General features: G+C 43.4%; 1 protein-coding gene across 9 annotated transcripts in view; it reads left to right on the forward strand.

Annotated features, from left to right (window-relative positions):
• The window catches only part of Ppfibp2 (PPFIB scaffold protein 2), a 149,714-nt gene that overhangs the window by 37,605 nt on the left and 96,197 nt on the right, over nt 1–15,912 (forward strand). For 6 of the 9 annotated variants that reach the window (NM_001100582.1, XM_087559481.1, XM_087559483.1 and 3 more), the window contains 1 exon segment: nt 3,603–3,702. In NM_001100582.1, coding sequence (NP_001094052.1) covers nt 3,639–3,702 — 64 coding nt within the window. In that variant the 5' untranslated portion in view covers nt 3,603–3,638. 9 annotated transcript variants of the gene reach the window in all.

The following is a 15,912-nucleotide window of genomic DNA, read 5'->3' on the forward strand; positions in this document are numbered from 1 at the left end:
AGTGATGCTGCCTACCCACCTCTATCTGTGCACCTCACAGTATGCCATAAGTATTCGCTCATAGTTTTGCCTCTTCCAATGGACTATGTGGCCCATGGGAGCGGTTATCAATACCTCCCCAGTGCCAAGTATGGCAGAGTTCAGGGGATGAAGGCAAGTTCAGGGGATGATGGCTACCTGGATTCACTATTTTTCCACAAGTATTTCTTTACAAATAAGGGTCACGTAAATGAGGACCCTGCAAGGCACAGAGATAGCAGGGGTATTAAGGGTTAACAGAGTCCCTTGTTTCATTGGAAAAGTGGCAGGATAGGAAGTGAACACATAGATAAAGTAAAATCCTTAGGAATTGTATCTGTACTTTACATATATACATCACACTCATACACACACACACACACACACACACACACACACACACACACACACACACACGCACACATACTTTACAATGACCAGAGAAGGCCCCTCTGGGAAGGTTCTTTGAAGCTGAGACCTAAGATTGAGAGTAAAGCTATGGAGCAAACTTAGCAGTTTAGAGGTTGACAGGTGGAACTCACAGAGGAGGACATGGTCTGAGAGTGTTTGGGGGGGCTGGTTGCCCCCAAACCTGACTGACCTGGCAGGCTTGTTACCAAAGGCCATGGGAAAGAATACAATTATTTTTCTGTTTAGGAGCAGTGGGATGGTTTTAGAGGGAAGGATTTCTTTTCTTTCTTTCTTTCTTTTTTTTATTAATGTGAGTATTTACATTTCGATTGTTATTCCCCTTCCCGGTTTCCAGGCAAATGTTCCCCTAACCCCTACCCCTCCCTTTCTAGATGGGCTTCCCCTCCCCATCCTCCCCCCATTACCACCCTCCCCCCAACAATCACGTTCACTGGGGGTTCAGTCTTGGCAGGACCAAGGGCTTCCCCTTCCACTGGTGCCCTTACTAGGCTAATCATTTGCTACCTATGAGGTTGGAACCCAGGGTCAGTCCATGTATAGTCTTTGGGTAGTGGCTTAGTCCCTGGAAGCTCTGGTTGGTGGCATTGTTGTTCATATGGGGTCTCGAGCCTAGAGGGAAGGATTTCAAAGTTGAGGTTCCCTGTGGCTGAACAAGGCCTGCTTCTGCTACCTCCTCTTTCCCTACTACCTGTCTATCCTGACCCAAGCTTGCTTCTGTCTTAGACTTCAGTGATATCACATTCTGGGGACAGCCTAGACCACTTTCCTGTTTCATGGGGATTATGGCCCTTATTACAGAGTCTGTGGCCCCTACTAGGACCTTGAAGTACTAGTTAGGTCCCGTGCTCCCTGCTGTGAGTGACTTCTTGCTGTGCAGTGGTTCTTGACTCAAGACAGATCCCCCTCCCTAGCCCCTAGCTAAATGCCCTTGCGCCTGAGCCTTCCTTGGCCCTTGGTGTCATGGAATATCGTTTTTCCTTCATGTGGAGAATGACCTTCTTACTTTGTCATCTTCTCCTGCAAGGAAACCAGCCTCTGAGTGTAGCTGGCTTCTTCCTCCATGGCTCCCAGCAGTTTAGCTTCAGATCTTGTCCTGTGAACTGGTCTGGCAAAGATATGTCTAGAGATATTTCCCGACTTTAAAGGAAAAACAGCAAAACCAGACCTTACTGTATGCAAGGAGTACTCAGTGTGACTTCACTCACCTTCTCGTCCTGACCCCAGTCATGTGGGTTAGATGCTCTTGTCCTCAGTTTGCAGTTGAGGAAACTCTTAAGTCTCAGTGATCACATAGTAAATAAATAGTAAATGGTACATCTGGGGCTTGGACAAAGCCTAGTTCTTTGTGGTCTTAAATTCCTTAACTCTTCTGTCTCCTGTGTAGTGCCTAATTTCCTCCAGGGGTTTCACATCCCAGCGGGAGCAAGCAGAGCCCTTCAGAGCCATCTGTTTCATGCTCTGGCGTGGGAACCATGCCTGGGTCATTTCAAGTACTGATGCACATTAGGTATATGCGTAGGCTTTGCTGAATGAGCAAACAAACAATGACTCTGCTCCCAGCTTACAGACATGAGCTCAGTATCTTCTTAGGATGACAAATGCTGTTGTAAGACCTCCTCTTACCTGTAAGATCCAGGGAGGTGAGAAGCAGGACACATGAGAGGAGGCAACAAGAAGGCAGCTTAGCCTTAGTGCCTTTCTAAGAGGCAGAATTATCCAGAGATAGTAGTAGTTGTCATGGATGGGGAGGATGAGAATAAGGCAAGTCTGTCATCCTTAGTCATGGGCCCTGAGAAAAGAGATTGAACATTTGAAGTGGCTGGACTGTACAGCCTAGCAGATATTCTTGAATTGGAGAGCCTGGGATTTAGCCTAGATTGCTGTTTGATAAGCAGGTAAGATAGTGTCAGTGTTTTGGGACAGCATTCTCTCTGTCTTTGTAAACGTGACATTCCTGGGTAGGGTAAAGAAAGGAAAGCAACAGTGACAGCATTTCATTCAGGACCACACACATCCAAGGGAAGACTGTATGTAGGTAAGAGGCACATATGGTACAAAACAGTAGGGCCTTCCCCAGTGATTGTTAGAGCTTCTGGGGCTGTGACTGTCAGCACAGAGAGCTGTAACAACTCTTGCTGCCATAGGAGGTTCTGGGTAAACTGGTAGCTCTTTGTTATAACAAACTTGAATGCTTAAGATTCATGGCGAAAGAGTACTCTTACCAGGAGGGTGAGGCTATGGAGAAAATGGAAACTAAATACCTCTAGGATTTTTCTCCTTCCCCATCCCCATTACCATTATTATTTTGTATGTATGCCACAGCATATGTGTGGAGGTCAGAGGAAAACTTTTGGCTCCATTCTCTCCTTCCACCTCTACATGGTCCTGGGGATTGAACTAAGGTTATTGGGTTTGTGTAGCAATCTCTTTCCCTGCTAAGCTAACTTGCTGGCCCTGGCCTGGAATTAAAAGCAAACAACAAAGACTTTATTTATTTTTATTTTATGTGTATCGGTGTTTTGCTTGCACGTATGTCTGTGCGCTCCATGCATGCTGTGCCTGCAGAGGAGTTACAGATAGTTGTAAGCTGCCATGTTGGTGCTGGGAACCAAACCCAGGTCCTGTGGAAGAGCAGGCTGTGCTGAGCTATCTTGCTGGCCCTGGCCTGGACGCCTAATGAAGGTATGTTGTATGTGCAGTGAAATAGTGTTCCAGCTTAAGCATCTGTGGGAAAAGTAGCTATCTCATTCACTGCACTTAGCACCAAAACAAATGACCGGATCTTTTTTTTTTTTTCTTTTGGTTCTTTTTTTCGGAGCTGGGGACCGAACCCAGGGCCTTGCGCTTCCTAGGCAAGCGCTCTACCACTGAGCTAAATCCACAGCCCCAAAAGACCGGATCTTTAAAGTCGCTATACCGACTACCATTGTTGTAGTCATGGTGTCGGGAGGTCTTTGTGTGTGTCCAGACTCAGCAGACAGAACACGTGAAATGTACTTAGTTCTTCGTTTATCAATTATACCTCAGAAAAACTACTTTTTTTTTTAAACACTGGGAAATATATATTGGGGGATCTAAAGCACTTTCGTGGTCTTGTATGTATAACACCTAACTTCTGCAATTTCTCCTTTGTTCTGTATTTGAATTTTCAGTAGCAGCAGGAGGAGACTAAGCAGATAAAAGGCGCCATGACTTCTGACGCGAGTCATATGCTGGAAGCTGCCTTGGAGCAGATGGATGGGATCATTGCAGGTGAGCTGAGTCCCTAGGACTAATGTCCTATCCCTCCCCCACGTCTCCAAACCCATTTTCTTTTGTTGGCATAGAGAAAGCCCTCTGTTAGACTAACATTGAAGTAGTTTAACATACATGCCCCCTTCTCTCTTGCTTATGGAACTCTCTTCTCTGGAATGATAATTTGACCCAGGTGGGCATACCAGTGCCTGAGTCGAGCTCTAGAGAGTTTGGATCCTGGCTTTGTGGCAGTTTGGGTGCAATGAGATTGATTCTGTTGTAAAATTTTCAGAGCGCATCATGGCTTATTACTGTGGAACTGAAGCTTGAAATTGAGCCGACTCTTCCCTAATCAGCGTCTGCTCATTTCCCTAGCTGTCATCCACTGTGTTGAGGAGACGGCAGGCAGTTTTGGCTCACACCATGATTACAGCATTCTTTTCCTATCATTTTTAAAATTCACCCCAAGTGTTTGCTTTTAATATTTGCATTAGTCAGTGGGGACTTTCTTTAGAAAGGCTACAATATAATTGTGGACACTTGAGGAAGACTACCAGTGTGCTATCTGGCTGATTGACTGATTGATGAGGAAGCTAGTCTTGTAACAAGGCTGTTATTTCAAGTCTTACAAGAGGGCCCCAGGTTTTCTTTCTGTCCTTACCAGACACATTCCAGTGCTCCTCTCTGCAGACAGAGTATGCTGCCTCAGCCCTCTGCTCCCCACTGTGTGAGCTAGATAATCACCGGAAGAGATGAAGAAACAAGATGCAAGGTTGAGTGGCGCTTGGCTGTGGGAAGTGCTCACTGCATCTGGTACCTCTTCTTTCCTGCCACTTGCTTCTTCCTATTGCAGAAATACATCTGCGTCACCGTCACCGAGGGCCCTGGGAGTTGGAGCCTAGGGGGAGGGAGGCTGTATCCTGAGCTTCCTCATGTTACAGGCTCCACTGGAACTCGCCCGAGCTGTCATCTTGCAGGCTCTCGGTTTCTCCATCAGCAGAGGTGTTCTTGAGAGGCGATGAGCAATGCCCCGTTTTCCCAAGTCTCCACAGTTTGGGATGTCTCATTCTAAGTTAGGTTCTATGATAACTTACTGAGAAGACACCATCATGAGAGTGGGTTTTCTAGCACTGAACTTAAAAAGCCTGATCTAGAAGTTCTCACCTGTACTGAGAGAAAAGCCACAGGGTTGGACTGAGGCTGACAGGTCAGTCCATTTGAGCCCTGGCCTGAGAACTGATTCCCTGACAGGATTCATGGAGGATGAATGAGATGATTACTATTTCTCCATTGTGTTGCTTCTGTTTCTTCGTCCAAAATTCTTGACTGCAATTATTATGTAGGTCTATTTTTGAGGTTTCGGTTTGGTTCTTTTACCAGTGTTATAGCATGTTAATTACTGTAGCTCTATAGTAAGCCTGAAAGTCAGATCTTGTCTCAGTTTGGAACTTGGTTAATTACCACTGTGTTTGTTGGCCAGCTTGAGTGTTGAGCTCTGGCTCCTTCCCCAACCTCCTGTCGATCTCCCCTTCAAAATAAGTTTGCCAAACACAGAAGAAAACTTGTCGGGATTGTGGTTGGAATTCTGATGAATCATCAGAGCTGTAGCTAAAGAGCGGAGCACTTGTCGAGCATTATAAGGCCCTGCATTAATCTCCATCCTTGCTCAAAAGAACAAGAACTGATACCTTGATGGTATGTCTAGGCTGTTTCCTAAAGGAGGTAGCCTTGTGCAGACAATCCCAGAACCATGGTAAAATAGCCAAGCATGGTGGTTCTTGTTTATTAACTCCAGCATTGGAGAAGCAGAGATAGGAGGATCCCTAGGGCCTAGTAGCAGTCATTCTAGTCTAATCAGTGACTTCCAGGCCAAAACATCAGGGAAACAGCATCAAAGGAACAGTGACAAAGATTGTTCTCTGGAAACACACACATACACACATACTTGTGTACACAGACAATGACATAAATACACAGAAATACATATATACATATATACACATACACACTTTTACACAAACACACAGACTTGACAACCATACATATATACATACACACACATACAAGTGCATACATAAACACACACACACACATACACACACACACACACACACACACACACACACACACACACACACACTCAAAAAAGAAAGATAAGCAGGTCACCAGGACTGGATGATATGAGAATCCTGAACAAGGAAAGCTAGAGGAGGCTTTTTGATCTGGAGACCTTTCATTGGAAATCTGAGGTGATCTGGAGATCAGCTTTCCGGGACAGGAGACAGAACATGCCAGGGGCTAGAGAGAACCAGTGTACATAACTAAAAACTGATGAGCCAGGGAAGGAAAAGGGACAAGGCCCCAGATGCAGAGTAGACAAATCATATCATAACATTGGCTGGTAGGGGGAGAACTTCAGCCATTGGTATGCAAGGAGGAATGTGACTTCAGTCACATTCTCCAACTTACTCTGACACTCTGTGGGTGAGACAGTCTTTAAGGGGGCAACCAAAAATGCAGAAACCAATCAGGACTATGCCAGTCTTATAGAGTCTGGATGAGTCCAGGGATGAACACACACACCTTATATATCAGACACCACAAAACTCAGATGAGTGGAACAGGATGTTTTTGTGAGAAGCTGACTCTGGATTGGGAGAATCAGACTCAGCATGGCAAAGATTTTCTGTCCCTCTTTAATTTACCAGGAACTTACATTTTAACCAGATAACCTTTAATCTCAGCATTTGAAAAGCTGAGGCAGGAGTATCAATACAAGTTTCAGACCAGCTTGGGCAGTTTAGTAAGTCCCTGGTCTTGACAAACAGAGTTAGCATTTATTTTATAGCACTTATTGTAATGCCAAAACTGCTGTAAACACTTTGCGTGGGTACCATCACCCTCCTTACATAGAAGCTGTTCTTAGTTCCATTGAAATATAAGGAAACTGATCTAGGATCCAAATCAAGTAGTCTGCATACAGTTCCTCCTCCCTACCCACCTGCCAAGAAGAGCTTAAGGTTTTCTTCCTACAAAACTCTCACAGCGGTTCCAGACAGAAACCAAGAAAGCCTGTCCAGATACACCCTTCAAGGATGGAGGGCTGTGGAATAGCATGTCCCGGAAAGTGAGGAACCGAGTTTCCTATGTTCTGTACAGGCTATACCTAAGCCACTTCCCTCCATCCCTGTCCCACATTCTCACCTGGAATACTGAGGTGAGACAAGGCCTTTTGAGGATCCAGTTAAACAATCTGTCAGTGTCAGCGAGGACTGTTTCAGAGGCTCTGTTGTTTTAGGGATGCCTGTATGGGAAATCAGGAAGCAGGAGGAAGCAAGCACACTGAATGGAGCCTTCTCACCTGCCTTATTTATATTCCTTTATAGCACATGTATCATTGCCTGTTACATTCATATTGCTCTTTTATTGAAACAATGTCAGTTCTAAGAGGACAAAGGCTGTACCACCGCATCTTTCCATCAGTCTGCAACACACGATAGCTATTTAGTAAACATCTGTCATGTCCATATTTTATTTGCTTCTGTGGCTAAGTTATCCTTTCTTTGGGTAGAAGTAAGATACTGGTTCTGTTTGTGTCTTCTCTCTGCCATCATACTGATTCTCACTCTTATTTTGTCTACTTGGACGTTTGGATGAGTGAGTGTGTGTGTGTGTGTGTGTGTGTGTGTGTGTGTGTGTGTGTGTGTGTGTGTATTTTATTGATGCATTTATGTATGTCTGTATGCAGGCATGTATTCACTGTTTTTCAGGACAGGGTTTCTCTTTGTAGCCCTGGCTGTCCTGGAATGCATTCTGGAGACCAGGCTGACTTGGAACTCAGAGATCCTCTTGGCGCAGCCTTCAGAGTGCTGGGACTAAAGGCATGTGCCATCACCACCTGGCTTGGATGAGTTTATTTTTTAAGAATATCACATCACTATTTTTGAAGACCCAGTAGTTGCTAAATCCTGTGAACAGTTTCTTAGTTGTAATGAGCTGACCCCAGCCTTTGATTCAATTCAGCTTTGAGTTTCTTAGTCTGAAGGCATGCGTGAACCCCTATGACATTCTTAGTGAAGAGAGGGACACCTTCCCTCAAGGTCTCTAATACCAGCTTCATTTTCAAGAAGGCTAAGACTACTGGGAACTAAGAGCTCAGAACGTGTGTAACTGTGCCTGTGGCTTTGGAGCTAAGCTGTTGGGGTTTCCATTCCATTTCAGCCAGTTACTGTCTCTGTGCTGTCTTTGGCAGCTGTGTGGTCCTTCCTCAGCTCAGTTTCTTTGTAAATGAAATAGTGGTATCAATGCTGTCTTTCTCTTATTGTGAGGCGTAGATTGATGATCAGGGACTTAGTGCCCGGAACTTAGTAAGTACTTAGTTGGTCTACATCTCTGGTTCATTGATACTAATATTAATGTTACTTTCACCATCAAAAGGAACAATGCTGTTCAGTTAATGGAAATAATACTGATAATTACCATTGTTAAATGTGATGAGGACAGTTGGACTGTCCTACTGGACAAGTTTGCCCCCCTGGCAAGTATGCCCACCCCATCCCCTCTAGGGCCTCAGTGTGATGACGTTCATCTCCACGTGATCACTGGCTGGGGTGGGAGTGGGGGCCTTGCAAGATGTAAATTGGTTTTGTGAATGCAGAAATGCCCATAAGCAAAACCAGAAGGTTAATCACATAAACATGAGTTCTTGAATCTGAGTGGGCCCACCATAGTTATTGATTGAATCCTACATGTTTGTGGGAGAAAGTTGAAAAGAGGTAACTGTTAAAAACCCTTGGACCTGGATCAGTAATGATTTGTTTCCAATACAAAAACCATTGTTGGAGCCTGCAGTAGGATGTTAACCTTCCATCCAATTTTCCTTCTTCTCTTTAGTCCCCATGAATCCATCTGCAGATAATACTGTAATTGAATTGTGTTGTTGACGGTTGAAATCCAGCCATGTGTTGCCTAATTACATCCCAGTGGATGGCACAGAGCAGCCGACATGCATGCTGAGCTTACATAGGGCTTCACTGTGTGGAAACACAGTCCAGTGGCTGTTCTGTTAGGCCCCTCTTGGCATAGGACCAGAGCCCCATGGTCAGGACACAGGGGTCCACTTATTCCTCTTTGCTTTGGCAGAAAGTCACCCATGCAACCATCTGTAAGCTGTACTTACTGATAAGAGTTAAAGACTGCTTTAGGACAACTAAGAAAGTGGTTCCCACCTTCTTGAACTCTTGCCAGCCCTGATTAGTGTCTGGCTTTCAATGAAGGAAGAAATTAAGATTTCATAGGGGTGGAAAAGTTCTAGTCAAGACTGGGATGGTTCCTGTGGCCCTTGAATACCAGCCATGGGGTTTGTGGCTGAGGATGTAGCTCTCATCCCAGTATTCATTAGTTGGTCTCGTTGGCTCTTCTGCAGTGCATCGGTGTAGCCAAACATTAGTAACAGCACACAGCCTCCACTGCCTCTTTCCCATCCAGGATTTAGGTTGAGAGCCTTGTAACAGCTGTATTCAGAAGAAATTTATAATCCTGATATATGGCAGCATATGTCCAACCCTAGTACACAAGAAGCTGAGGCAGGAGGATTGTGAGTTTGAGGCCAGACATAAGATATTGTCTCTAAATAAAACAAGTATATATATGCACTCATACATACCACTAAAACTTTAAAAATCATTTGTTTGTGTGTGTGAGTGTGTACAGATATATGCATGTCCACATTTATATAAAGAACAGTATGACATCAGTGTCTCTATTGCTCTGAAGCTTAATTTTTGAGGCACGGTCTCTTACTAAGCCCGAAACTGACTGGACTAGCTGGGGCAAGTCTCCAAGTTCCTTTTGTCTCTTCCAAATTACAGGTATGACCACCTGTTTGACTATTTCTGTGGCTTCTGGGGACCCAAACTCAGGCCCTCATTCTTGCATGGCCAGCATTTTACCAATTGAACCAGGTCCTTAGCCCCCACCTTGTTTTTTGAGATGAGGTCCCTTACTGGGTCCTTGGGCTTGCTGATTGGTGGCAGGGCTGGCTAGCTAGCATGCCCCAGGGCTCCTCCTGCCTCTGCCTCCCTGATGAATGATTTGATATATATGCTGAGGCTGGGATTCAGGCCCTTCCTTATGCACAGCAAGCACTTGACTGACTGAACCATCTCTCCAGGCTCCGTTTTTATTCATTATATTATCTGTGCCTTCTTTACTTTGAATCATTTTTGCTAGGGATGATCTTTTTGTTACTACTCTGAACTTGCTGCTTTGGGTTTTATCAGTCAGTTGCCGTGTGTGTGTGTGTGTGTGTGTGTGTGTGTGTGTGTGTCTGTGCTCTTTGTTATATACCTATACTTTTCTATTTGGATTTAATTTCTTTAATATCTGTTCATTTCTTACTTTCTTAGATGTATCTCTTCTCCTTCAGAATCTCACCTTAAAACAGAAACAATCATATGTTTTTAAATTGATTTCTACGTTGCATTTGGTAACCTGTGTCACTTACTCTAATGACGTGGCAGTTACTGCTGATACTTGTGTGTGGACGGCCTAGACCACTGCTGCCATTCTCTAATGTTCTGTGTGGGTTCACAGGCACACATGTTTTTCTAGTCATTAATGCAGGGATTTCTATTTCTCTGTTACGTTAACTTGGAAGTGTAGTTATTTTCATTTTTCTCTGTCCTTGGTGATTGCTTTTGTCATCGGGATCTCGGCAGCCCTAAGGTGGTTGCCTTTTTAGTCATCTATTTTCGTGTGGTGCTAGAGATTGACAAAGCCATGGTCTCGTGTATGCTGGTCAAGCACTCCACAACTGAGCTACTGCCTCAGCCCTGAGATGGTGGGCTTTGGGCCCTGGAATTATAAGCATCTTACATAAGTACTGGATTGTTTGTGTATTCTTATTCTGGTTCTAGACCCAAGTTTTAATGCTGGTTTGAAATTGATTGGCTGAGGTTGTTTTCTTCTGTATCCTGGCCTTTTACAGAGATCTCCCATTCATTTTCACCGTTGCTCAGTCTTAAAGGCATGTCCCCTTACCTCGAGTGGCCCACTGAAGGTCAGATTGCAGGGGGCTGAGCAAAGGCTCAGCTGTTGAGAGTGCACTGCTCTTACAGTGGACGTGACTTCAGTTCCCAGCACCCAAGGTACACTAACAGCTCCTTAAGCAGCTACTGCCCCCTTCTGATTGCTGCAGACACTGCACCCATATACACAAATCCTCACATACTCAAACCTACATACATATAATTAAATTTACACATTAAACTTGTAAAACAAAAAATTTAGACAATATCCCAGAGAATTTGGCAGTGACTTATAGGACAAACACTAACGCAGTTGCTTTTACCACAGAGGTTGTGAGCTTCAAAGCTTCCCTTCAGTTCCATGACTTTGGAAGGTATATGAACTTTGTATCTACAGGTATCTTAGGAGTTTTTCCTCTGTGTACTCAGCTTCATATGTCTGCCCAATGGCCATCGGAGTTCTGTGGCGTTCCTTAGGGCATGGCCCTTTCGCCTTCTTTAGACCAATGAATGGCTAATCTCAACTCTCTAAACGTCTTCTGGGTGACCTCAATTGCACCTGCAGAGGTCTTAATCCATGTTAGGTGACACGTTGACAGGTGTCAGCAACTAGAATGTAGACATGGTCAGGTGGAGTGAACAGTTCATACAGATGGAGAGGACAACAGTAGTTCTGCTATATTATTGACTTGAGAAGTTGGCTTGACCTGAAGCCATGAATAGTATCATAAACATTGTCCACCATGCACCCCCATCTCCCTCAAAGAACAAATTGAACTTAGCTTCTGGTTGTAACTTCACTCTGCAGAGGTAGACTGATCTCAGCTTTCCCCAAGGATAGTACCAGCATCCAGAAGATGGCTGGCAGTGGACAGAAACAGTCAATTCTTTTATCTAGTAAGAAGAAAGATTCTTTTTTTGGGATGGAGGTGGGTGGTTTTTGGTGGGGAAGTGTCAGTGTGGCACTAGTAAAATCTACCTTTTTCCCCTGTGGAAATACTAAAATAGGGATGTTTTAGTCCATCTTGTGCTGCTGTAACAGAGCACTTGAGACTGGATGACTTAAAAAGAAAAGAAAAGAAATTTCTGCTGTTCCAAATACAGTCAGAAAATTTCAGTATGAAAAATGTAACACAGCAGGCTTTCAACCTGTGGGTTGTGACTTATTTGAGGCTCCAATGACCCTTTCACTTGGTTGCCTAAGATTATCGGGACATGCAGATATTTATGTTATAATTCATAACAGTAGCAAAATTACAGTTATGAAGAAAAATTGAAAATAGTTTTATGATGGGTGTCATCACACCATGAGGAATGCTGTTCAAGAGTTACAGCAATAGGAAGGTTCAGAACCACTGCTGTCACATCTGATAAGGGACAGCATTTGTGTCTTCCCAGGGTAGACGGCAGAAGACAAGAACTTCCCTAAGAGGGGAAGGAATGAGGGCAGAGCTCATGCTTTTATTAGGAACCCATCCCAGACATAACTGGCCCATTTTCTCAGAAACCCTCAGTCTATTCCTGGAGGTGGAATCCTCACACATTTAATTGCCTTTCCCTTCTGTTCTCCCCTCCCCCTTTTCCTTTGACATCTCCTTCCCTTTCTTTTGCTTTTCCTCTTTATTTCCTTTTCTTTCTTTCTCCCCTTTCTTCGTTCTTCCCTTAAGGTTCCCTTCCTCTCTCTGTCACACCCTCACCCCCTATTTTTCTTCTGTCCTCCTTACCTTTTCTGGAGAGGAGGTCTCACTTTCCCAGGCTGAACTCAAGATTACGATTGTCTTGCCACAGCTCTGTAAGTGTGGCATCCCAGGCATATTAGAACACACCTGGCTCCTAATTATCCCTTCAGGATCTCACATTTCAGTATTTGCATGTTAGGATTAGGTTTGCATGTTTGATTATTTTGTAGGTAGTAATGTATCTCCTGGGTTGGCTTTGAACTCTTACTGTAGTTGAGGATACTCCTGCCTCTGCTTCTGTAGTGCTAGAATTACAGGCACGCGCTACCATATCCAGTTTAATGCTGGGGATCATATCTAGGGCTTGGTAGCACACTACCCAGTGAGCCACATCCAGCCCAAGGATGAGGGTTGGGGAACCTTCATGCCATATGATCTCCCTCTGAGTTCTCCATTTTCTGTTGGACCTCCCATATAGCTTGGTATAGTATGTGCATGTGCATGCCTTAACAAAATACTCTGGTGAACGGAGACATTGATCTCCACATTCTTTATCAGCCGATCTGTTTCACTTTCTGTCTGGTGGTGTCTGCTTGGTTTATCGTTTCCTGAGAGAGATGAGCTTGATTCTTATCTTTACACAATATGATAGGATTTTCTTCTCTCTCTCTCTCTCTCTCTTTCTCTCTCTCTCTCTCTCTCTGCATAGGATTTATATATCTGAGCTCACTAGTGAGATAGGCTGTAATTTTCTTTTGTAGTAATCATGGGTTGGGTTACACAGTTCTGGGATGTGTGAGAAGGCACCATTCACCATTTTCTCTAAAACGTGTCCCTGCACTCTGTCCTTACGAAGTGAGTTCCTCTTTCCTAGGCTAGATTAAGTAGTCTGTTACTCAGTCTGTTAGACTTAGCTTGGAATTGTCTGATAGAATTAACTTGTGAGAGCATTTAGCTTGCTCTTTTTTCTGTCAAAAAGAGTAGAATAGTAATACAATTTCTTTATAGAATTATTGATGATTGTTATAGGATTATGGTTTCTTATAGGATTATTGATAATTTTTATTTCTTTCTTTAGCTGTTTTTTAGTTTGATCAAAGTACCTATTCTGATGTATAGTACACAATGTCATGACATTCATTATTTATAGTTAATAGACACTAATAAAAATTTGTCATTAAGCACTATTAACAAAGTCTCATACATCTGTTTTTGTCTTATCCTGAACAATTATTTGAACATTAAATTAAATAAATTAAACAAAATTATTATATACTAAGTTCATGTTTTGCTTCTTAAAATAAAACTTCTTGGGTAGATGTTTTCTGCTGTAGGCATCAGAAACCATCATTGGTTGAGTGACCTTCTAATGCAATGGTCTCCACTTTGGCTTCATCTTAGAATGCCTGGAAACCTTTTCATCACCTGAGATCACATCTGAGACCGATTGAATTCAGTTCTCTGAAGTGGGACCTCTGCTTATGTAGTTGGCAAAACTCCCTCCTGTGGTTTCTGTAAGCATCAGAAGTTACAAACCTTTGTACTGACTTAGACTCCCTAAATAGTGCTTTGCTATTTGAGATAATGTAATAGTGTGTTCCCAGAGAGAGAAACTTGTTTTTAGCACTTAAATATAAGTTGAATCACCTTTTTCTGAGAAATAATTTAGGGGGGAAGCTTTGCCTTATCAAAGGCACATGCGTTGTTAATCTGTTGTCTTGTTCTGTTAACCCCAGGATTAAGGCACACATTCTCTTATTTGTTGTGCATGGTTTTTGATCTTGATTTGTGGTTGTAATTTTGTGTAGGAGGTGGTCATCTGGAGGGAACTTGTGTATGGGAGCTGAGCCCTCTGAGAGACTGTGCCTCTGTAATGTTTAGCTGTAGCTGTTGTCCACTGTGGACCATTGTGTATGCTATGTACTGATTTCTGTTTGGAGTTTTAGGAAAGAATGCAAAATAGGCATTTGGTCTGCACTTGTGGTGTGCAGAGGCCTGTGTTTTGCATTTTTCACAGTGTTGTGGGTGTGTATGGCTTTACAGACTTGCCTGGGGCCCTGCAAGTTTTTCTGCCATGGGTGAATATTCTCAGAGCCCTCTGAATGAACAGACAATATTTATGGCTGTTATTTCTAGAGACTTCCACTCAATGTAACTGCTCTCACCAGGCACATAGGCCCAGCTTCAGTGAGGGGTCGGTCCTTCCTCTGGATCTGTGCCTGAGCTGCTCTAGAATCAGTGTGAACTTACTTCACCATTCACTTTGGTTTCTGTTTCCAGTCCCCGGGGTTTTAATTCTCCTTCAAGCGTGTCTCTGAGTTGGGGCCCGTTTTGGCTTTTCTGTTTGTTCACTGTGGGTAAGGAGATCCTGCTGGTCTGTCTGTCTGTCTGTCTGCCTGCCAGAAGATCCCCTCAGGCTTTGCATGCTTTCCAGCAGTTCATGTGACCCGGCCGCAGGTTTCTGAGATTGTTTGAAAATATACCAGTTCTTCACTTGTCACTTACTAGGTGAAATCAAGCTCATCAGGGCTCAGGGAGGGAATGCATCTATTCACTTACTGCTTTATCCCAGAGGGCTGAGGAGATGGCTCATATGTGCTGGGTAAAGCATGAAGACTTGAGTTCAGATCTCTAGCACCCATGTAGAAACCAGGCATGGTGCATGCACATGTAACTGTGATGTACGATGCTGGGGCTGGGAAAGGACAATTGGATGCTAGAACTCACTGAGTCAAGCTGAAGCCATGAGCTCAAAAAAAAAAAAAAAAAGATGTGAACAGCAACTGAGGAAGATATATACACAAATAACACACACACACACACACACACACACACACACATACACACACACACTTAAAATTTCTTATGCTGATGTTGTCTAATAACCAGTATGAATTTACAAAACATGTTTAAACCTGGAGTACCTGTGCAAACTAAGTCAAGTTGCAAGCTCTCACTTCTGATAGTTATTGTCAATATTTATTAAAAAAGTTATTCTCTCTCTCTCTTTCTCTCTCTCTCTCTCTAATATATACATATATGTGTGTGTGTACATATATGTTAAACATCCATATGCATTAATTATATTAAAAAATTTTTGGGTTATTTTATGTGTTATCTGTTTTGCCTGCTTGTATGTCTGTGTACCTCATGTATGCTGTGCCCATGGAGGCTAGGAGAGGGCATCAGATCCCTTGGGACCGGAGTCAACAGATGGTTGTGAGGGTTCCTGTGAGTGTTAGGAATTGAACCATGTCCACTGGGAGAGCTGCTGGTGCCATCTCTTCACCCATTAATTAATATTTTACAAATAGGTGTATGGATCCATGTTTCTGGTTCTTTGGAAGTCATTTCTTTTATATTTAACTATATGAATTATACTTTTGATTATTCTAGAAGTAATTTAAATACTCAGCTAGTTGTTTGTACCCTTACTTTTTCAGAATTAGAATACCACTGAGATCTTTACTATGTAGGAATCTTTGATGCAAATCTGATTTTCTTAGAATCTGCCAGATTGC

Source organism: Rattus norvegicus, chromosome 1 (genome assembly GCF_021556685.1).
Source record: "Rattus norvegicus strain SHRSP/BbbUtx chromosome 1, alternate assembly SHRSP_T2T, whole genome shotgun sequence".
NCBI lineage: Eukaryota > Metazoa > Chordata > Mammalia > Rodentia > Muridae > Rattus > Rattus norvegicus.